Source organism: Mytilus californianus, unplaced genomic scaffold, assembly GCF_021869535.1.
Source record: "Mytilus californianus isolate M0D057914Y unplaced genomic scaffold, xbMytCali1.0.p SCAF_14, whole genome shotgun sequence".
Taxonomy (NCBI): domain Eukaryota; kingdom Metazoa; phylum Mollusca; class Bivalvia; order Mytilida; family Mytilidae; genus Mytilus; species Mytilus californianus.
In genome coordinates, this window is record NW_026262626.1 from 29500102 (window position 1) to 29524950 (window position 24849).

The 24849-nt window shown below is 33.3% G+C and overlaps 1 protein-coding gene and 1 long non-coding RNA gene across 16 annotated transcripts in view; both read left to right on the plus strand.

Annotated features, from left to right (window-relative positions):
* The window catches only part of LOC127724638 (brefeldin A-inhibited guanine nucleotide-exchange protein 3-like), a 102073-nt gene that overhangs the window by 32963 nt on the left and 44261 nt on the right, over nucleotides 1-24849 (plus strand). For 2 of the 15 annotated variants that reach the window (XM_052231648.1, XM_052231650.1), the window contains 6 exons: nucleotides 4747-4908; nucleotides 7626-7758; nucleotides 16922-17028; nucleotides 17451-17623; nucleotides 22764-23090; nucleotides 23720-23886. In XM_052231648.1, coding sequence (XP_052087608.1) covers nucleotides 4747-4908; nucleotides 7626-7758; nucleotides 16922-17028; nucleotides 17451-17623; nucleotides 22764-23090; nucleotides 23720-23886 — 1069 coding nt within the window. Of the gene's footprint in view, nucleotides 1-4746; nucleotides 4909-4937; nucleotides 4954-6206; nucleotides 6611-6819; nucleotides 6836-6859; nucleotides 6881-6970; nucleotides 7016-7039; nucleotides 7061-7129; nucleotides 7151-7174; nucleotides 7196-7219; nucleotides 7241-7314; nucleotides 7331-7354; nucleotides 7376-7399; nucleotides 7421-7625; nucleotides 7759-16921; nucleotides 17029-17450; nucleotides 17624-22763; nucleotides 23091-23719; nucleotides 23887-24849 lie in introns of those variants that run through there. The other 13 variants (XM_052231649.1, XM_052231660.1, XM_052231659.1 and 10 more) reach the window with 13 other exon arrangements.
* LOC127724754 (uncharacterized) lies at nucleotides 18653-19708 on the plus strand. The gene is made up of 2 exons (XR_007992646.1): nucleotides 18653-18847; nucleotides 19568-19708. It is a non-coding gene; the product is annotated as an uncharacterized LOC127724754 (long non-coding RNA).

Sequence of the window (24849 nt, forward strand, 5' to 3'; positions counted from 1 at the left end):
GTCGATGCCACTGCTGGTGGACGTTTCGTCCCCGAGGGTATCACCAGCCCAGTAGTCAGCACTTCGGTGTTGACATGAATATCAATTATATGGTCATTTTTATAAATTAACTGTTTGCAAAAGTATGAATTATTCGAAAAACTAAGGATTTTCTTATCCAAGGCATAGATTACCTTAGCCGTATTTGGCACAACTTTTTGGAATTTTGGGTCCTCAATGCTCTTCAACTTTATATTTGTTTGGCTTTCTAACTATTTTGATCTGAGCGTCACTGATGAGTCTTATATAGACGAAACGCGCGTCTGGCTTATCAAATTATAAGCCTGGTACCTTTGATAACTATGTAGCTGTGCATATTGACAGGAAATTATTATTAAATATTTTTATACGACCGCAAAAATTGAAAATTTTTTGGTCGTATATTGGTATGACGTTGGCGTCGTCGTCGTCGTCGTTGTCTGGCGTCGTCCGGCGTCGTCCGAAGACACATTGGTTTTCGCACTCTAACTTTAGTTTAAGTGAATGGATCTCCATGAAATTTTACCATAAGGTTCAATACCACGAAAGGAAGGTGGGGATTGATTTTGGGGGTTATGGTACCAACAGTTAAGGAATTAGGGGCCAAAAAGGGGCCAAAAATAAGCATTTTTGTAACTTCCAGACAATAACTTGTGTGTAAGTGTATGGATCTCTCTGACATTGTACCACAAGGTTCCATATCACAAAGGGAAGGCTGTAATTGATTTTGGGGGTAATTGCCTCAAAATTTTAGGAATTAGGGGCCAAAAAAGGGGCAAAAAACAAGCATTTTTCTAGTTTCATGACAATAACTTGTGTGTAAGTGTTTGGATATTTCTGAAATTGTACTACAAGGTTCCATATCACAAAGGGAAAGCTGGAATTGAGTTTGGGGGTAATTGCCCGAAACATTTAGGAATTGGGGGCCAAAAAGGGGCCAAAAATAAGCATTTTTCTAGTTTCCAGACAATAACTTGTGTTCAAGTGTATGGATCTCTCTGAAATTGTACTGCAAGGTACCATACCACAAAGGGAAGGCTGGGATTGAGTTTGGGGGTGATGAATCATAAGGGGGTTCAAAAAATTTGGGGGGGGGGGGGATTTTTTTTTTCTTTTTTTTTCTTTTTTTCCTTTTTTTTTTCTTTAAAATTTTCCATTTTAAGTTGGTTATTTCTGATTAAAATTTAAAAGCAAATAATAATGATATGGTAGGAGATACACACCAAACAGGATGTGTAAATTATTATATAATAAGTATTGTGCAATAGCAAGAAATTTTCAATTGCACAGTATTGCACAATTGCAAGAAATCTTCAATTGCACAGTATTGCACAATAGCAAGAAATCTTCAATTGCACAGTATTGCGCAATAGCAAGAAATATCCAATAGCACAATATTGCGCAATAGCAAGAAATTGTCAATTGTACAGTATTGCACAATAGCAAGAAATATTCAATTGCACAGTATTGTGCAAAAGAAGATACTTCGTATAAATTGCTTATTTCTTGATCAATTTCAATGGGGTTTTATTCTTGAATTCTTGGGGTTCTTTAATATGCTGAATCTAACCGTGTATTAAGTTTTTGGATTTTGGGCCCCGTTTTTAAATTGGTCCACATTGAGGTCCAAAGGGTCCAAAATTTAACTTTGTTTGATTTCATCAAAAATTGAATTATTGGGGTTCTTTGATATGCCGAATCTAACCGTGTATTTAGATTCTTAATTTTTGGTTCCGTTTTCAAATTGGTCTACATTAAGGTCAAAAGGGTCCAAAATTAAACTTAGTTTGATTTTAACAAAAATTGAATTTTTAGGGTACTTTGATATGCTGAATCTAAACATGTATTTAGATTTTTGATTATGGGCCCAGTTTTCAAGTTGGTCCAAATCGGGGTCCAAAATTAAACTTTGTTTGATTTCAACAAAAATTGAATATATGGGGTTCTTTGATATGCTAAATCTAACCATGTATTTAGATTTTTGATTTTTGGGCCCCGTTATCAACTTTGTCCACATTGAGGTCAAAAGGGTCCAAAATTAAACTTTGTTTGATTTCATCAAAAATTGAATTCTTGGGGTTCTTTGATATGCTGAATCTAACCATGTATTTAGATTTTTTATTTGTGGACCCGCTATCAAATTGGTTCATATTGAGGTCAAAAGGGTCCAAAATTAAACTTTGTTTGATTTCATCAAAAATTGAATTATTGGGGTTCTTTGATATGCCAAATCTAACCGTGTATTTAGATTTTTAATTTTGGGTCCCGTTTTTAAATTGGTCTACATTAAGGTCCAAAGGGTCCAAAATTAAACTTAGTTTGATTTTAACAAAAATTGAATTCTTAGGGTTCTTTGATATGCTGAATCTAAACATGTATTTAGATTTTTGATTATGGGCCCAGTTTTCAAGTTGGTCCAAATCGGGGTCCAAAATTAAACTTTGTTTGATTTCAACAAAAATTGAATATATGGGGTTCTTTGATATGCTGAATCTAAACATGTATTTAGATTTTAGATTTTTGGCCCAGTTTTCAAGTTGGTCCAAATTGGGGTCCAAAATTAAACTTTGTTTGATTTCAACAAAAATTGAATATATGTGGTTCTTTGATATGCTGAATCTTACCATGTATTTAGATTTTTTATTTGTGGCCCCGCTATCAAATTGGTTCATATTGAGGTCAAAAGGGTCCAAAATTAAACTTTGTTTGATTTCATCAAAAATTTAATTATTGGGGTTCTTTGATATGCCAAATCTAACCGTGTATTTAGATTTTTAATTTTGGGTCCCGTTTTTTAAATTGGTCTACATTAAGGTCCAAAGGGTCCAAAATTAAACTTAGTTTGATTTTAACAAAAATTGAATTTTTGGGGTTCTTTGATATGCTGAATCTAAACATGTGTTTAGATTTTTGATTATGGGCCCAGTTTTCAAGTTGGTCCAAGTTGGGGTCCAAAATTAAACTTTGTTTGATTTCAACAAAAATTGAATATATGGGGTTCTTTGATATGCTGAATCTTACCATGTATTTAGATTTTTTATTTTGTGGGCCTGCTATCAAATTGGTTCATATTGAGGCCAAAAGGGTCCAAAATTAAACATTGTTTGATTTCATCAAAAATTGAATTATTGGGGTTCTTTGATATGCCAAATCTAACCGTGTTTTTAGATTTTTAATTTTGGGTCCCGTTTTTTAAATTGGTCTACATTAAGGTCCAAAGGGTCCAAAATTAAACTTAGTTTGATTTTAACAAAAATTGAATTCTTGGGGTACTTTGATATGCTGAATCTAAACATGTGTTTAGATTTTTGATTATGGGACCAGTTTTCAAGTTTGTCCAAGTTGGGGTCCAAAATTAAACTTTGTTTGATTTCAACAAAAATTGAATATATGGGGTTCTTTGATATGCTGAATCTAACCATGTATTTTGATTTTGGACATTGGACCATAATAGGTAAATTAAAAAAATTGAAGTTCTTAGACCACATTCTTTCTGTGTCAGAAACCTATGCTGTGTCAAATATTTAATCACAATCCAAATTCAGAGCTGTATCAAGCTTGAATGTTGTGTCCATACTTGCCCCAACTGTTCAGGGTTCGACCTCTGCGGTCGTATCAAGCTGCGCCCAGCGAAGCATTTTATTTCAATATGTTATGCCCAAGTGAACATAGAATTTTGGCCTAACTATACTACTGTAACAGTTTGTCATCACAATCATCTGGAATCAGGTTATATTTTGTTTCCCTTAAGTGACTATGTGGGGGTGTGGGGTATGTGAGCGTGCTCACAAAGGTTCTTTCATTGTAACACCAGACAGTACCTTTGTTCAACATTTACCCAAAGAGGATGACTGACCTAATGATATTTGCTTTTAAATAGAAACTATTTGACCCATTTGTAGTATAAAAAAACAGAGGGGGGGGGGGGGGGGGGGGGATTTTCAATTGTATGTTTTCACCAAAAAAAATCATAAACTAAATTATGTAACTAGGGTCCATCCATATCTCTTAATTTGTTGACACAATAAGACTGAGGTCTTTAGTCTTACACATAGCATGATCATATAGCATCATATAATTTTAACAATTTTTGCTTGAGGTAATGCCCATTAAACCTGAATAGTTAACTATTAATATAAATTCACCGAGGGCCGATAAAGGGTCTAATATGATAAATGACCTGTAATTATCTTTTTATCATATACTTTAACAGAAGAAATACAGACAAGAACTATTAATTAAAATTTTGTCTTTCTATGAATTTTTAGATAATAATTTACAGACAACCAAATACAAATTTCTTAACTTTAATTGTTTTTATTGATATAACAAGCATTTTATTTATCTTGTCACAACAATTATCATGTTTTTACTTTTGAAATTTGCTCCTCAACCATTTTGTGAAAAGTCTTAAATCACTTGCGGTTTTCCGCACTGTGTTGTCGTTTTCAAATAAATTTCCGGAAATGCACGAAGTTGCATGTGATAAACGTCACGGAAATTAACGGAAATATCATGTGATAACATTCCGGAAGCAGTCAATAAAGGTTCCTTTATCAGCCCCCTGAGGAAATTCTTAGGAATCTGATCAATAAATCTAGTAATCCTTTCATAGCCTTTTAATATTTTTAAATGTTATTGAACTGTAAAATTTAAGTAATATTTTATACAAGTATATGATAAATTGTATTATTACTAATCACATTGATCATTTTTGTTTTATTGTAGGAAAAGTTTATGTCCTTCCTTGATATGTTTACTTGGAAACCCTAAAATGGAAAAAAGTGCCCCATCTCCTAAGAGCACACCTGTTGAGGATATAGGAAGAGGATCAGGATGTTCATCATCAGCACCTAACTTACATTTATCAACAGCTAAAACAATATACAGGTAATAACCTAACTTACAATTGTCAACAGCTAAAACAATATACAGGTAATAACCTAACTTACAATTATCAACAGCTAAAACTATATACAGGTAATAACCTAACTTACAATTAGGCTTAAATTAAAATATTGTTTGTTTGCAGTTTACCGACCGACCTTCGAAAATTCGCCCGACTGTGAACATTTTATTGCTTTTAATTTTAAGAAATTATTTTTAATACTTCTATTGAATCGATCCGGAATTTCAGGTCGTTTCCGGAATTGATTTCGAGTCTAGGTCAATTACATGTTTGAAGGTAGATTTTTCTTCCCTTCCCGTCAAGCGTTCATCGGACCCTTTAATGGTAAAGCACATGGAGATTGTTTACAGGTATCCACGAAGTCATGGAGGAGTACATTATTATGTCGTCTTCTGTCAAATTTTAAGACAAATAATACACAGAAAAGTTTCATAGTAAACTGTTTATACTGATTCAGGCAGAATTGCACACGGAATGATGTATTAGATGATATCATTGACGATGATGCAGCAGATATTCATAAAACCAACACGATAACCGTTTCTGTCTCAAACAAATCGGATACAGAATCTTTTGAGACTGACTTTATGGAACCAATATCAGTGGTTCAACAATTCGACAGTAGCCTGAAGTATGCCATATTTTCTTTAAATCGTCGTGAAGACGACAAAGATGAAACCACTCCTCCGTGACTTCATGGATACCTGTAAACACGCCTGTACGGTGGAAGGACGCATTTGAAATGTTAAATCAATAAGAAGCCACACAAACTACACAAAGATGTAGAGAAAATGAATGGTTGGCTTGAGAAATAAATATATTCTCTATGTATCAAATCTATCTTCGATTGCAATGAGTATGCTCCTTTAGGATAAGGGGGGCTGTCCCACTCATTGCAATTATTCTCTCTCTTACAATATTAAATATACCCAAACTGTGTGGCCTGTGTGAATTGAATTGAAATATGTCCTCAGCTAGGAGCTATGCTGCCAATTTTTTTATGCAGTCAAAACATTTCAGTACAGATCATTTATTTTAGTGGGGTGCTATGGATTTCACCCCAAGGGTAGTCTTAAGATTTTTGTTTGTTTTAATTAAAGCCTGGCATCAACATATCTTTCCAAATATAACCTTCATAACAGTCAGATGTATAATATATTTTTTTTAAGTTGTCTTTTTTTTCAATTGAGGAAGATTCAATGGTTGATCTTTTTTTTAACACACTCCTAAATTGTCTTGAATCTTTAATATCTACATTTTTCTGATGCAAATACTCTACTCATGAAAATATTCTAGTAAAGATGCATATATGTCAGTGAATATGTTTCTTTACAACAATTCTAGTCATTCCTTGTTTATAAGTGTTCCAGTATTTCATAATACCATAAATTTATGTCATAAATTGTATAATGACACTATGTTAAGTTTCAATTTTGGTTAAAAAGGTGTTTACCTGAAAATGCCTGTTCATTTCATGTTGGTTTTCAGTGTTTGTTGTTTTAAAATGTTTTTTCTCCACAAGAAACTTGGTTTGTGTTAAACTGCTTGTTTAAACTTTATTCTGGCTGGTAAAATAAAATATTTTTCCTACCTACCGACCCTGCAGTCTGAAGGTACAGTCGGAAAACTGCAAACAAACATATTTTTAAGGTTGGCCTTATCAACAGCTAAAACAATATACAGGTAATAACCTAACTTACAATTATCAACAGCTAAAACAATACACAGGTAATAACCTAACTTACAATTATCAACAGCTAAAACAATATACAGATAATAACCTAACTTACAATTATCAACAGCTAAAACAATATACAGATAATAACCTAACCTACAATTATCAACAGCTAAAACAATACACAGGTAATAACCTAACCTTCAATTACCAACAGCTAAAACAATATACAGGTAATAACCTAACTTACAATTATCAACAGCTAAAACAATATACAGGTAATAACCTAACCTACAATTATCAACAGCTAAAACAATACACAGGTAATAACCTAACCTTCAATTACCAACAGCTAAAACTATATACAGGTAATAACCTAACTTACAATTATCAACAGCTAAAACAATATACAGGTAATAACCTAACTTACAATTATCAACAGCTAAAACAATATACAGGTAATAACCTAACCTACAATTATCAACAGCTAAAACTATATACAGGTAATAACCTAACTTACAATTATCAACAGCTAAAACAATATACAGGTAATAACCTAACTTACAATTATCAACAGCTAAAACAATATACAGGTAATAACCTAACTTACAATTATCAACAGCTAAAACAATATACAGGTAACAACCTAACTTACAATTATCAACAGCTAAAACAATACGCAGGTAATAACCTAACCTTCAATTACCAACAGCTAAAACAATATACAGGTAATAACCTAACTTACAATTATCAACAGCTAAAACAATATACAGGTAATAACCTAACCTACAATTATCAACAGCTAAAACAATATACAGGTAATAACCTAACAGCTAAAACAATATGCAGGTAATAACCTAACTTACAATTATCAACAGCTAAAACAATATACAGATAATAACAAGGTCAGGAGCACGCAATATACAGGTAATCATATTTCATTGATAATAATTCTGAAAATGTAATTTCTGATAGTTTGGCTGTCATATGTTTTTCAATGACAACTAAATGATTATGTTTTAGCATTGCTTTATCGTTGGTGGATTTAATGGGCAGAACAGAGTCTATGAGACCAGTATTAGAGTCTGTGTTCCATAGGATGATGTTATACCCACCACCACAACATAGGCTGGATGCTCTGAAAGCTGTTAGAGAAGTATGAAAAACAAACGATAAACATATCTCTCTAATTCTTACCCTATTTATCCTTTTCCTGACTTGTTGGTCAAAATTCAATTATGACGTCCAATTTTTATGACCCTGTGACAAAATGTTGAGGGGCATATTAATTTACCCCTGTCTATCTGTCTGTCTGTCGGTTCTTCCGTTCGTCCGTCCGTCCAGATTAGGATACATTGTTTGTCCGGCTATCTCCTCCTACAGTTTTGGAGATACAACTTTAATATTTTGTAGGATGTTCATACACATAATGAGATGTGCATGGCCACAGGATTTTGATTTTTTTCAAATATTTTCAAAATGACAGGTAGTTGGACTAATGCCAAATTAGAGTTTTGACCCCAATTTCACGGTCCATTGAACTTGGAAAATGATTGTGCGAGTGGGGCATCCGTGTACTATAGACTCATTCTTGTTTTGGTCAGGCGGGGTCATCATTTGTGTCTTACAGACAGCGTAACAATTTCAAGTTGTATGCAAACATCACTGTTTGTCAAATCTAAAATATGTGGAACTATACTCATGCATATGGCAGAGAATAAGGGGGGGGGGGGGGGGGCATTGTCTTTCTTTCCTCTGAATTTCCTATTGAGACTTCATGAAAAAAGCGACCATGCCTGATGACGTCACATAGAAAGAACACATGTTTTTGCAGATCATTCGAAAAGAAGGATTAAGATTGTCTGTATATCGTCTAAAATTCATCAGAGAAACAGATTCCGCCACCAAATCTAGTGCAATACGATATTTATCCACTCTCAATAGTTAAATTTAAATATTTACTTTCCTCTGAATTTCCTATTGAGACTTCATGAAAAAAGCGACCATGCCTGATGACGTCACATAGAAAGAACACATGTTTTTGCAGATCATTCGAAAAGAAGGATTAAGATTGTCTGTATATCGTCTAAAATTCATCAGAGAAACAGATTCCGCCACCAAATCTAGTGCAATACGATATTTATCCACTCTCAATAGCTAAATTTAAATATTTACTTTCCTCTGAATTTCCTATTGAGACTTCATGAAAAAAGCGACCATGCCTGATGACGTCACATAGAAAGAACACATGTTTTTGCAGATCATTCGAAAAGAAGGATTAAGATTGTCTGTATATCGTCTAAAATTCATCAGAGAAACAGATTCCGCCACCAAATCTAGTGCAATACGATATTTATCCACTCTCAATAGTTAAATTTAAATATTTAAAACGTTCGGCAAGCCTCATGTTCTAAATTTGAAAATTTAACTGTCTTGAGTGGATAAATATCGTATCACACTTGATGCAGTGGTAGAATCTATATAGATACAGTATACAGTTAATGGGCTACAATAAGATGAAAACAAGGGTTATGGCCCTTAGTCTAGACAGGTTATGAATGTATTATGTAGAGACTAACAGTCATCAACAACAAATTTATCATTAACAACAAAAATGAATAATTACAACTACTGTGGATTCATTTGTTTTCGTGGGTATCAATTTTCGTGGATAGAGAAAAAAAGATGTTTCGTTGTATACGTAAATTCGTGGGTCACTGATTACAAAAAAAAAAACCAGATACGTGGATTTCTTTTTGATTTAGGAGATCATATAACCTCCTTCATTTGATCAATAATAAAACAAACAAAAAAGAAGGAATTCATTGAAAAAGTTTTGAATTGTCAAAATCCTTGCTTGGTCATTCTAGGTTAAAGTGTTCATTGAAAACTTCTATTACAATAATGGACAGAGACAACTAATTATTTGTTTGTTTTACAATTTATAATTCTTGTCGGAATTTTATAAGGCATTCAAAACTCTGATTGAAAGCTTATTTCCCCCATCACGATATAATAAACAGTCATATAAGTAAAAGGTGTGAAAATAAATATTCCTGTCATAAACAATATTACCTACAGGCAATATCCCCGTACTTAATCCTATTGATTTTTAATCACCAGTAAACCAAACTATGACACAGTAATTTACAACTTGCAGTTATTTTCCATGAACAGTTTTAATCTATTTTAAAAAGTAAATTATCACTGATATTCAATATATTTATTATTGATTTAATCAAAATACTTGTATCTTCTTTCAATAAAAACATGTGTTATGTTACAATGTATATTGCTAGTCAACACTATACTAAAACTGCATAACATAACCGGAAATAAACATCCGACTCCATACACATTTCTCGGGATTATTCTTCGTTGAATTCTTAAATTAGAGGTTCGCTGTGACCCACAAAACCCACGAAAATTGGTATACCACAAATAAAAATGAATCCACAGTACTGAAAAGGTTTCTAACTTGGCCCATCAGTATTTGGAGGGGCTTTATTTGTTGGTATCAGTGTGTGATTTTCTATTAAAATTTTATTCAAGTTTAATCAAATTACTTGATGCATTGCATCCTAAATAGTACAACAACCTCACACCAAAAGATGGACAACTTCAGTTTTCTGATTCAAGTATGAATTTATATTCACTCATATAAATTCCAAAACTGGATAAAAATGGGTCACTCTGACCTACAATTTATTCTACATATATGTTGTATTTCAAATAGTTGCAGTTTGACTTCAACTCTAGAAATTAAGTGACCCAGAGTCAAGTATCTAAATGTAGTGTTACATTTAAATTAAGGCTTCCAATAGATGTTCCACTAACATCCGTTAGATTTTACATATAAATTGATTTTCTGTTGCATGTTTACCCTGCAATAAAATAAATAGTTGCCGGTATTTGCAAGAACAGATTGTGTCAAAATATAAATGTCAGCATTGCATCAATCAAATATCATTTTAAAACATTTCATTTTTTTCTAAATGGAAGATGATTTTATAGTCCAGTCAATCTGCGCCAAAAATAGCCTGACAGAGAACTAATAGCAACAGAAAGTTCTTGGTGTTTATTCAATAGTTTTAGGTGTCCTTATTCACACATTAAAAATCGCCATAAATCCAGGAAGGCATTTAATGATTTTTTGGGGGAGAAAATGTGGATTTTGAAGAAAATTCGTGAAAAACTGGATATAGCCTCTAACCCACTCTTCTATCAAATACAATCATAATTGGTTAAGTTGATACGAAATAAACGTTGTCGTCTTTGCTACAAACAAGATTGATTACAATAAAATGCATTATTATTGCAATTTTTGTCGAAAATAAGCTTTTTTGCAGAAAATCATGAAAATGGGAATTTCCCTACAATCTCTTAAAGTTATGGATAGAAAGAAAACTTGGTTAAAATGTGCAATATCAATAAAGAAACTGTCGGGTTTATTGATTAGCTGAATGTGCCCTTATTGTCATATAAAAAATGGCCATAAATCCAGGAAGGTATTTACCGATTTTTTGTGGGAAGAAAATGTGGATTTTGAAGAAAAATTGGAAATAACCTGTTAAACACTTCTATCAAAATACAAGCGGAATTGGTTAGGTTAATAAGAAATAAATGTTGTTGTCTTGGCTACAAATAGGATTGTTTGCAATCAAGTGCAATATTATTGCAATTTTGTGTGAAAATAAACTTTTTTTGGCAGAAAATCATGGAAAAATGGGAATTTCCCTACAATCTCTTAATGGTAAAAGTGGACAACAAACTTGGTTAGTATATGCAATATCGATGTAGAAACTGTCTTTTAAAGTTATTAAGTGATGCAAATGGGTATAAAAATTCATTTGAAACACTTGTTTTATATTAATATAGGCTACTATACATAGGTATAGTATGTAAAAACATTTGTCAATATGTAAAATTCATCCCTTTTAAAGTTTGAATTGGTTTTCAAAATCTAACATAAACAAATGAGCATGAAGACACCTTATTATGTATAAGTAGTGAATTATTTAAAAGCTCTTTCGCAAACAAATTTGTTAACATTGTATTGTAATCAGAAATCCATAGTATTTCAATGCAAGCTAAACGATTAGATGATCAATCATCAGATTCAGAATCATAATTTGGAGTACATCCATTACAAGAAGTTGTGCCCCAGCATTCTATGCAGGCAACGGAATATTCGAGACCATAATTCGGACTTCTTTTAAACTGAGTTTTACTGTGCGTATTGCTGCGTGTTTGTTTATTCTACATTGACTAGAGGTATAGGGGAGGGTTGAGATCTCACAAAACATGTTTAACCCCGCCACATTTTTGCGCCTGTCCCAAGTCAGGGGCCTCTGGCCTTTGTTAGTCTTGTATAATAGAAAAACAAAGGATATGAGGTATTCATCCATGACAAAAATTCAGTACATGCACAACAACAAAAAAAACACAAAAAGCAAAGGAACAGCGCTTTTATTGCTGTTCTTCATCTCAAAGTCACAGTGAGGCCTTCAACACAGAGCAAAAATACTCTCACCTCACTGCATTTTTTTTGATTTTGGTTCATTTATATGTTTTAGAGTTTAGTGTGACATCCATTTTCACTGAACTAATACACATTTTTGTTTAGGGGCAAGCTGAAGCTCACCTCCGGGTGTGGGATTTTCTCGCTGTGTTGATGACCAATTGGTGGCCTTGGGCTGTTTTCTGCTCTTTGGTCGAGTTGTTGTCTCTTTGACACATTTCCCATTTCCATTCTCAATTTTCCTACAGTTACACTGTTATGTATCACAGTTCGATTTACATCTACAATAAATTGTCTTCAAGAGGTCGTCGGGAGCAGGAGACAAGCTAGATCCAACAGGTAGGCAGGTATTTTCTACAGACGTGATCAACATACAAGTCAGCAATTCTTCAGAAAGTTACACCGCTCGGCCATGGAATACGATGCAACAATCAAGTACATACTGGACATCAGTTGTAGAAGTCTCATATTCCGCTGAACAATCACAGATTGCCCACAAAGCTTCAGCAAGGTTTGATTTTTGAGGTTCTTGCATGGCACCTGATGTATCAAGCGATGTTTGATACATCAGGTGCCAAGCAAGAACCTCAAAAAAATTGCTCAGTTCGTATGAAAAGATTTTCGATACATCGTCTGTGACATGTTTAGCGTTGGTAATCAGTCTCTGAAAAAGTAGTTGAGAACTAACATTTAGGGTGTCACCTTGTGTTCTGATCTTTGTCTTTTCATTCAAGGTTTTCACTTGCATGCTTCTTTTGAATGATATTGAAAATGCATCCTGATCCTTCATCGATTCAATGATTGTTTTTCCAACTAACTGAGCGTTGTGTACATTAACTTCATCGGTAGCGGTGACCTCAGTTTCTATACTTCGAAGTTCTGAACTCTGAAAGGGATTTCTCTCACTGAGATATGAAAGAATAGTCAATACATCCTTGTTGTCTCTCTCTTGTTTCGATTTTGTGCTTTCTTTGTGTTGTTATCAAGTTGTATACTGTAAATTTTCCACTGTCTGCATAGCTGAATTGATACCTGAGCATGCTGGCATTGAGAGTAGCCATTGTGCCCTTTGCACTTCTGACATCCCTTTGCCTCTTGTCAGTCCTCCACTCGTTTTAACGCTCCTCATTAACATCTGTTCAATGGTCAAATCCGTTGAAATTCCAGCCCAATATCTGTTGCTTCTAAAAACGTGATATCCTTCACAAAAACTTCGAATACATATATCGGGATATTCTGTTTCTAATGTTTACGTTTGCTGAAGATAACAATAGGCTGACTTCAGATATAAGTTGTGTCCTGTTGCAGCAAAAATGGGTAGCATTTCCTGTATAGCGTGCAAATGTAAAAGCCAATCACCGGTTCTTTCTACTTTAAAGAAACAGTTTCATTATGTTAATCATGTCCATACACTGAATCCAGAGTTTTGAATTAGATACTTCGACACTCTATCAAACTCGTTCCTGATCAATTGATAAATGTCTTCTACGTTATCGTCGTTCTGGATGTTTTCAAATGATGTTTTGTTTTCTAGAATCTCTTTGAATGTCTGCAGTGCAGATTCAATCTTTGCTCTGAGGGATGCCTTATTTTGCTCTGTGCTAGTGACAATGACTTCATTGTCCTAGGCATTGACCTCATTCACATGTTCATCAGTATTTCCTCCAATTTCAAGTAAGAAAACGTCAATCATTTTCGATAACAGCAGAATGTACAAAGCACGATCGATTATGTTATGCCCTCGAACAGCTTCCGATACAGACTTTCCTGACATCATATGCTCTATTGTGTTTGATGCATATGTATTTTCTAGTAGCTCATAGAGCCCAGACGACTGAATAGTATGGCCAATACAAGCGAGAAAACTCATCTGCATGTGAAAACCACCAAGGTGTAGAACAACAGATTTAAGTGAACTGTCTCTTGGCTCATTGTGTAATATCATTTAGGCTTTCCAGTAGAGAGGTTGATGGAAAGTAATTGAAGGTGTAGGTCGAAGGCGATTGGCTTCTTTGCAAATGAACGATAATGTGGAGAAAATACATGAGAGGTCGCTTGGGTTCATGTCAATCATGGGTAAAAAGTGTATCGATGATTCTCCGTGATATGGTCCTTCTTGAACTGTCTGCATAAATCCTGACCAACTTACAAGAGGTGAATGAAGAGGCCATGATATCTTCAATAATGTCTCTAAGATTTTTGTCCGGTCATTGTTATTCAAGCGTCTTAAGTTCCTTCAAATTAAAAGGTTGCATTTCAGCTGGTAATTAGTGAAATTTTATTTCAATTTTGCCGGATTTTATTATTTGTTCTGGTGTTGTATCTATTCTCGGAACGGGTTCTTTGAAAGTAATACTTGGAGTAACTTGGGAGACTGCAGCACTGGATTCAAAATTCAAAATTTTGCCATTTGAAGAGCATAAGCCAAGTGTATGAAGTACATCGATCAAGTATTTTGATGCAAAATGTGGTGCAGTTGTATTCCTAAACCCACCTGTAGGGGTACCATAATTACTCTATGTCTGGCAGCTTGCATTACAGCTTGTCCCACTGAACAAATCTTTATATCAGATGTCGTACTCTTCAACAACATCATCAAAAATGTTCTTAAGGATGCCGGAAGAAACTCTTGATTTGCAGTGATTGAAGACAACATGCTTGGATCAGGGTACATTTCCTTGTTTGTTGGAATGCTGTTTATGTCATTCAATATAAGTTTTGCTGCCGCTTCAATCAACCTATTCTGTTTTATTTGTATGTCTTTGTCTTTCGGTTGGTTATAAAATTCATGAATTATTTCTGATGCTGTCATTTTAAAAGTTACAACATCTGGTTTCCCCTTAATTTCTGCTACAAAATGTATAACAATGGATGGCCCGAAGTGATCAAGGAGTTTCTTTTTCATATACTTGGAGCTGTATGGGTCATCTTCATTTCTGCAGTATTCTTTCATTTTAGCACATAGATCTAAGATTGATAATTGTTCATTGTCATTGTTTTCCAGACATGTCACCGTTTTCAAAAACGCTTCCTTTTGTGTCCAATTTGTTGGCCTTCCTTTGCTGACTTTCTGCACTTTTTGACTAGGTTCTTGCATTTGTTTTGGTACCTGTCTCATTGTTCTGAAGTTTGCGCTACAGACTTGATGATAAACTGCATCAACCGCTGGTAAGTCTCTGCCAAATTCTATTCTTTCTAACACCTGATGTCCCCATTCATCATTGCGATCTAACCATGCGGCTCTAACAGCCTTTTGAAATTCAAACGTGCCCACGGGGTAACAATCTGCACTTTTTTTGTTGCCATTCTTTTTGACTGGTAGTGCACGGAAAAGACAATGGTTACGGAAGGAAAAGTTATTTGCTGCTGATCGTAACTGAGAGTCTTCTCGCTTAACATGGAATTATTTTCAGATTGTCTTATTTCTCTGTGGCGACAGAAATCGCTCTGACAATACTGATGTACTCTTTGACCAGGACGAGTTACAATATTAGTGTTCAGCACCTCATTGGCTCTGTTTATACCTTCACATCCTTTCTGACGAAGAAATTCTCACCATTGTCAAGGGGTTGTTGGCAAAAAACACATTTTGATTCCATTTCAATCTGTAATAGTTCTTCATCTGAAAAAAAAGATAAGGAATTATTTAAAAAAAATGATAATGATAATTGTCGATGAATAAATTATAATAGATTGATTTCCTTAAGTTTAACCTACCCTTTATACAATTTATTACAGTAAACTCGTCATTCTTAGTTTGGGTTGGATATTATTACTTCATTTGACGTGGTAAGCTGCAAAAGAAAGAAAAAAATATATAAGAAACTTATCCAATAATTTGTATTACACTAAACAACTAGCAAATTAAAAAAAATCACAAATATCATATTTTGGACTGTTATTAATGTTAAACCGGCGTGCCTTAGATTAATTTTTAGTCTGCATCCCCCCCTTTCATGTGTTTTATTAATTTTTGCATTACAAATAACTTTCTTTTTACTAGATATGGTTGTTAAATGATATTACGGGTTGTAACTGATTAGAATCTAGATAAGGTTTGGTATAAAACGAATAAAAACGCATATTGTTTGTTGAGTGTTGCATTTTGGGAAGGTAGCGCCTACTTATTATAGACACGGATTATACCCCTCTCAATTAGGGTTTATTGATATTAAATTGGGCTTAATTTAATCATAATCGAAAAGAATAAGTTCATTGTATTATTATACTTACAAAAACTTCGTCTTTCAATCATTTTTCTTTCTTTCTGCCGTCATGTTTGACGTCATGAGAAAAAAATTCTAAATACCGGATCAGCTATGGATATGCGTTGGTGTCATAATTTTTTTACAATTTATATAATAAATTGTATGTGAAAAACAGTATATTTTGGTGGAGAATTTTTATTTTTTTGAATAGTGATGAAAGGTGAATATTTTAACGCCTTTACTTTTTCTGTTGTACTTTGTTCTGGATCAAACGGCAATCTTACTGGACTATTATGTCTGTAACAGTTTTCATGACTTTACTGTCTGTAACAGTTTTCATGACTTTACTAAGTCTATTGTGAAAATTGAAATATTGTATTTGATACCAACAAAGAAATGTATTGTTCATTTAAAAACTCTTGTCTAAGATAAAAGATATGCTATACAAGAAGAGAATATATGCTTTAATATTATTAGAAAGCAAACTTTAAAAAAAATACTGTCCTATACTTCATATATTAATATGATAATCCACTTACTTTCTAGATGTTATGAACCAAAAATGAATTGTTGATAATTTCTTTTTTCAGACACTGAAAAGTCCAGGAGGTATTTTTGGTCTTGCATTACCTACAGAGGATATAAATAAGAAATCTATTACCAAAAATCCATTTACAGATGTATCTTTGATTAAACTGTAAGTTAATCCATAAGAGAATAATAATAATTCTGCAACTGAGCTATTTGAGCAGTCAAAATTCATTTGACTGTATAAAGCTTTGTTTGTGATATTGAAATGTGTTTCCATAGAGTTTTATTTATGACAACTTGAGATAATGCAGGTTCACAGAATTTTCATGTGATCTATTTCAAATTCAAAATTTTTGGTTTCTTCCAAAAATATTTCCTTTCCCACAGTTTTAAGAGTTGCAGTATAAAGAGAACAAACATACATTGTCTCAAAACATAAATTTTATTTGTACTCAGCTCAAAACAGGATAGAAATGCATTCTACCTGTTCCTAAATTTATACAATTAAATTTTATAAAGAGAGACAATGTATAGTTATTCTGTATGTATGAACTGAATAATGAAATTTGTATATTCCTAAATTTACAGAATTGTGGACTCCATACAGGAAAGTTGTCATTGTAATGATACACAGGTGTGTATTACAAGTGTAGCATGTATCAATGATATGTTGGGATCATTAGAACAGATCAGCCGTGGTGTGGGTGTCACAGACTTAATAAGCCAGTGTATTAACCAGCTTTTTGTCTTATTAGGTACAGGTAATGACCATTTTATTCTCTACTCATCCTTGTACCCAGTCTTGTTTACAATTATCTGACCCTTCCTCAAGACCACCCACTTTTCCAATTCTACAAACTGATATATTGTGAACATGTTCAGTCTGGCTTTGCATGCAGTATTTGCTACTTGACTTTAAGCCTAAAAAAGATAATGATCAAGGGTCCAGGAATTTTTCATCATATTCTTCCTTAAAAAAAATAACTGATGACATGTTATAATCAGGGAGGAGTAGATCTGTACATGGTGTGCTTTTTAGAATTACCTCAAAGTGGTATGCAATAACTTAGGTAATTAATTTTGATTGTTTTTTAAAAGACAGAACAAGATTAAGATGCTGTAGAAAGGCATAACAAATAAACAGGTTTTATCTAAGTAGATAGTATTGTATTGTTTGTATATTAATGGAAGAAATAAACTGGTTTGCTTTCTGTTTTGATATACAGTCGAACATAGTTATGTCGAAGGGATCGGACAAAATTATTCGACTAATCCGAGGTTCGACTCATCCAAGGTCGAGTGTGTAGTCATAAATTTGGTCTGCATGAAATACGGTATGAGATTTGTGTAAACTAGATACTTTGAACAGTGTGCTTTTTTCGATATGACACTTTATGTTTGTGTATTCAATCTCCATATATTTTGGTCCTTCATAATAATTAAACACACAATTACAGATACAAATCATGCACAAATAAAATCAATAGTATACACAAATATTTAAAAAGGTCAGTCACTATAAATTATGAAATCACTCGCGGAACGAAACAAGTTCTGAACAGTCTATGATGAGGTCATCTGCTTTACATTAAATTATTATGAATTGATCATAATTGTCTCAATCCTTTTATTTATTGTAATTAATGAATTTTAATTCTAACGATTCATTTATTCTTGGCTTGGGTCATTTAAATTTGTTTCATTTTTATGTCAGGTGGTGAAATATGTTTAACACACTAACGTTCCGCTTGGACAATCAACAAAGGTGTTAATTGCCGGTCACCATTAACCTGAGACTACTATAACACAGAGATTGGTCACTTCCCGTACTGACCAGTCAAATAGTAATTAATTGTAAGTCTTCGATCACGTGACTCGGCACGTGACTCGCAATGATTGACAAGAAGGATTCGACCGCCATTTTTGACAGCGAAAGAGAAAATAATAATTAACAAATGTGGATTTATAAAGAGTGTTATGTTCCGGTAAGTGTGAATATAAGATTTGACATGTTCATAAATGTTGGTTTATAAGCACTTTAAATAAAATAAGTGCAGTTATAGACTTGAATTTACCGACCAAACCGGAAAGTAACCTCGAGTTATTACCAGTCCGTGGGACAGGGTCAATGAGCAACTCACCCATAACTTACATTCAGATGAACAATCTGTTTTCCGGATAATGTATGTGCAAGCCTTAGTAATTAACCGATGTAATGATGTTAAATTTGTAATTATATGAAATTCCAATTTTTCTGTATCAGTAAGTTCCCGCTGCAGAACTGAGAAACATACGAGACAAGTTGCACACACACAACATGAGGTCTGATAGGTGAATTTGTATTGTTAGTGAAAGAAATTTAGATTTATATTTGTTTCCCTTGATAATATATATGCAGTCTATACATGCTAGTATAATAATATTATGCAATGAAAATGTGTCACCATGTGAAATACCAGTACATCATGAGTTCCTAAATAGACGTATTTTTCTTAAATATTTGACCCAAACATGATGTAAAAAGTACATGCACCTTTGGTCTGCATCCTTTATCAGTTTAACTATTTTGATCCATATTGACATGATTGGTCAATTACTGCTGAGTCTCAAGTCTCAGATTACTGTCTTAAAAATTAATGAATTGCCTATGCTATAAACTTGACAAAGATTATTTCTTTTTATTTATAATATATTCTTTATTGTAGGAATACCCCCAGAAAGAAATCACGCATTAGAAGAAGGGAGAAGTACTACAGGAGAAAATGACTTTTTTTAGTATTTTTTTTAATTTCATTGAATTTGCCATGCTTGTCTTACATGGAGAAATAAATATTTAAGTCTTTGAATATACATTTTTATTATTATATACATTAAAACTAAGACAGGAATGCAGAAATTCACTAACACGCTCAGTTTGGATAACAGTTCAATGAAAGAAATAAAACAAGTAACCACTCATCTTTATATATTAAAGGAATAGCCACTTGAAGCAAACTTTAAGGAGATTTTTATATATTTTTGCTAATGATCATCAGACAACTCCTTTAGTCCAAATGAAGTTCAATGAAGTGGATGTAAGTTATTGGAATGCACCGTAATTACCTTCAACAATGAGAAAACCTATACCGTGCAGTCAGCTTCAAAAGTCCCCGACATGGAAAATATATAACAATTCACTAGAGAAAACGAAGTGTCTACAATAACAAAGCAATTTACGAAAATTCAAATATGACGGACATGAACCAACAGCAACCACTGAATTACAGGCTCCTGACTTGAGACGGGCACATAAAGAATGTGACAATGTTAAATATTTTTAGGCGCTCATCACCACCACTAGCATGGGACATTGGTGTAACGACATAACATAAAAACAAACTTTAAACATAATTTGAAAATAGTTCATTTCGGTTTTATCAGGCTGACTGTACATGAAATATTTGCCATTGACAAGCAGTTGTGAATCGAAGTTGAATTTACAGAAAGGTGACATCAATATATGCTATCATATTTAACATTCTTGTTTAGATCTGACATTGCTACGTATTTATACATTCCGCATTATTTTTGGCTTCTCAGAATTTTCACATGGTAAACTGTCAGCAGTTATCCAACAAAAAAATGTTATAGGGAACCTATTTACAAAGCATCATGCCGACAACAATTAACATGGTTTGTCACCAAACATTGAACAAGCACATTTATATTTGCTGTGGCTAAAAAAACTAAAGCAAATCACAACTCTTTTCATCCGAGTTGCTCAATTATTAGGGTTACAAAAAGCATAGCGATATAACTAAAACAATAGACAATATTCAAATTTTCAAAAACTTTACGGCTCTGTATTGAAGCACAAAATTTCTTGTCTGGGATTTTGAAAGAGGGCACATATTTCTGGTGTTGAAAAAATGTCATCGTAATTTACACTAATGTGGTTCTATTTATGTTAACATAGAGATAATTTGATTATTCAGTCACGTAATTTTGAAGCTTCTTCGTTCTGATTTACATGTACTTGCGGTTGATGCTTCTTTTGGAGTTTTTGTAGTTTTTGCAGTCTTTGCAGCAGGGACGTATAGTCATCCTCAGATTCAATATCTGATGCAGTATATTCACCACGTAAAAGATCAAGATTGAGATCACTATCATCCCAAGATAAAAAATCAATGTTACTGGACATTGTGAATTGAAAAATGAAAATGCCGGCGATATTTTGGGAACATATATATAATGTGTAGGGCTTATGTTTGCTTTATGTATCCATTGCAGTTATAACCTCTTTGCTGATCTGTTACGTAAGGAAATTACTCATTTACCTTTAATGAAATTTTTTCTCTCTTCTGTGATCGCCGCTAATTACATTGTTTGCAAAAACTTGACCTAATTATCAGACGGAAATTTAAAAAAAGTGTGTGTGGGGAGGTTGAAACTTGTTTGAAAAAAAAATTTACGTTGGATAATCTGAATGAGGGTCTGGCTGGGGGTTCTTTATTTCCTATAATTTCTATGCCATTTTTCTCTATTCTTTAAATCTTAATAACTTATTATTTTCTCTTCTCTATTCTTTATTTGTCGGTCCATTTTTCTCCATTCTATACTTTTTTTGCCCCTATTTCTCCATTCCATAAAACCCCATCCACACCCTCCTGAATCCTACCACAAGTGCACCGACGATATTTGACAAGGTTTACTACAATAAACATGTATATTGGGCACTCAGCAGTGAAATACCTTACAAGTATAGAATAAAAGTTTACTGCAATAAACGCAGCCTCGTGTACCTTGGGCACCCAGCTGTGAAACAAAATTCATCTCCCATGCTTTTGAGACTACCTGTCTTTACAGGTAAAACATTTGTATATTAGATACAATTAACGGACGTGTAGCAAAACAATGTAACTGTAAGATTGATAAGATTAATCACATTCATATTTTCAAGAGTGGCCGCATAATAACAAACTATTAACAAATTATTAATGATTAAAAACAAAAATTTAAATATGAATAGAGATAACTGCATTTGAAAGGTAAAAACTATATATTTTTTTTTTGATTAATTCAATTCTGTTTTTAAATTATTTTTAAAAGAAAAATAATAATATCCGATACTGTTATAGTATTCTCAGTGATAGGTGATATATGTCGTCTGCTACGGTCGAATACGAAACTACGTTAAAATAACGTAGCTAACTACCGGAGACTCAGATAATCCGATAAATCTATAGTGACCAATCTCTGTGTTATAGTAGTCTCAGCATTAACATATCATTATAACTGCTATACAAACAAGTGTGTTTACTCAGCTTTAATCTCTTTTCAAAATGATTAGATAACATAAGAATTATATCCCATTTGAATTTTTATCATAAGGTCTGCATCTTTCGAAAATTCTTTGGAACTTCGAGACATCAGGGTCAATTTACATGAATTTTACATCGACGGGACTATACAGTTTACTTGACTTAACCGTGTATTCAAATCAACCGATTTTACCGGGACCGAGAAATTACTTTGACTCATCTGAGTTTTGGACACAACCAAGTTCGACACAACGAGGTTCGACTGTAGTAAAAATAAAGGCATAACATAAAAAAGCTGAGGGGGGATAACACGAACAATGTAGAACTAGACTAAAGTGATCTGTTCACTGCAAGTAAATGTTTTCCAAGTATACTAAGATTACTCTGCCACCAAGGTTGCTGCTCATCATCATATATAAGTCTACAATGATATAAAAATGCCATGGCTACCTACTTTGTTTAATGTAATCCTTTCTGTGTCAAACTATAGGAATGAATTATATTGCTGTCACTTAATATTCAATTTGATCCCAACACTTTTAAAATGTTTAATTAGAAACAATGTGGTTAATTGTATGGAATAATAATCTATATTTTTTAGAAAGTAATGAAACTACAAGGCACAGAAGTTCAGTGTCAGAGGAAAATATTGAGAGCCAAGAAGCTTCAATCACTATTGATCCAGGGGAGACTAGGAGAAATTCACACAGCCCTCAACGTAGGCAGACAGTTGAACAACAGATTATCCTACAAGAGGAGGTAGAGAGGAGGTACACAAAGTTTGGTAATCAGTATGAAGTCACGGAACGACAGAATGCTGGCTTTTACATTGATGCATTATGTAAATTGTTACCAGAATTGATGGAGATGTACTCAGAACAAGATGTAGACGAAGCTTTACAGAAATTCTCATCCAAATTTTGTACTGGTAAGTACCTAAGGTATAATCATTTGGATGTATATATAGTATATGCCAAAAAACATTATTAACAGAGCCTGATGATCATCATCACCAGGCACTGTTAATTATGTGTTTTGGCATATATTATTATTTTTTATTTGTCATAATCTTTTGAGACAGCAACCCAATGACAAAAACAACCATAAGACATTCGGAGGACAGCACAGTCTTCAACAATAGACAGATGTCTAAAGAATATGTCAATCTCTTAATCCTCCAGTTTATTAAAGTTATGATGGAATTCAACAGAAACAATCCAAAATTTGCCATCAACATCAAATTCTTCAAATAACAAAAAACCAGTAAGATATGACATGAAACAACCACTGATGAGGGTATTGACTTGGGACAGGCACATGAATAGGGGGTGGGCATAAAACTAAAGTATTTCTTATGATTTAAGCACTCCTTTTTTTAATCTCAATCAGTGAACTAAAAAATATGTATATAAAAAAAAACCCACTAAATTAGTACTAGAAAAGCGCTCTACTTTAAAAACTACGGTATGATAGATTTAAAACAAAAATGCAGTAATACTTTTGTCAATACTTTTGTTAAATTGGTAATTGTATGATGTAAGAGAACTCTTTTTCTAGAATTATTTAAAAACCAAACAGAATTTGATAGCAGTATAGGTCACATGACAGTACTGAATGCAGATAGCGTTTATGTGATCACCATGACAACATTATTGCTGAACATGAAGTTATCAACAGAGGGATATTATGAAAGTGAAAACAAAGATAAAGTTAGCATAACAGAGGTATGTTATTTACAGAGGTATGCTGATCCAACCAGTTTCTGGTGGGGTTCATTTTACTCAGTCTAAGTTTTCTATGTAGTGGTATGTATAATACTGTTGTTTGTCTTTTCATTGTTTTTCGTTTTTTGCCATGGTTTTGTTTGTTACTCTTTGACTTCTGAATCTTGATTGCCCCCTTTGTTTCTTCCTCCTCTTTTTTACCTACATGAGTAGATAATATAGATAATATATCTCTGATTTAAGGAAAGTGTGAACATTTGGCAGATTGTTAAGACATTACTGTGACCGCCAATTTGAACAGCAGAAAAGCATTACTTAGTCTTATAATGGATGTTTATTGATATTTTGTATAAATCTGTCAAATCCATTCAAATTTTGTTGTTTGTAGATGTACAAGTATTTGAAAAATCTCAGAAATGCTGTCATACTTTTTTTAACTAGCACCTCAAGGATGACTGTGGTATAGAAATATTGTTACCTGGATTTATCGCATATGGCAGAAATACATGTTCGGCAGTGTGAGATGTGTAAATATGCTAGCCTTCAGCAGGCTAAAGAACTCTAGCAACAAATTTTTAAGAGGTCATAGGAAACTTGATGCAAGGAAAAATTCTGTCCATTTCCATCACACCCTTTTTTCTTGTTTTGTTCTAAATATCATGCCTTTTATCCCAGTCAATCCAATGTAAAGAAGTTACTTATTTGATTTATTGTTTAATATGTTTTCATCCTTTATATTCAAGAGATATTTGCCACTAAATGTTGAGCAAACAACAATCAATCTGACTTTTTTATAAAGTGACACTGTCTTCTTACTTTTTGTCTCACCTGTGACGAAAGTCGCGGAAAGCGAGACATAGGGATTGCTTTTCTGGCGACGGCGATTACGGCGTCAACAATTGTTAAGTTTTCTGCTTAAGTTAGTTTGATAGGAACTATTTGTGATTGATCATTGATATTTTG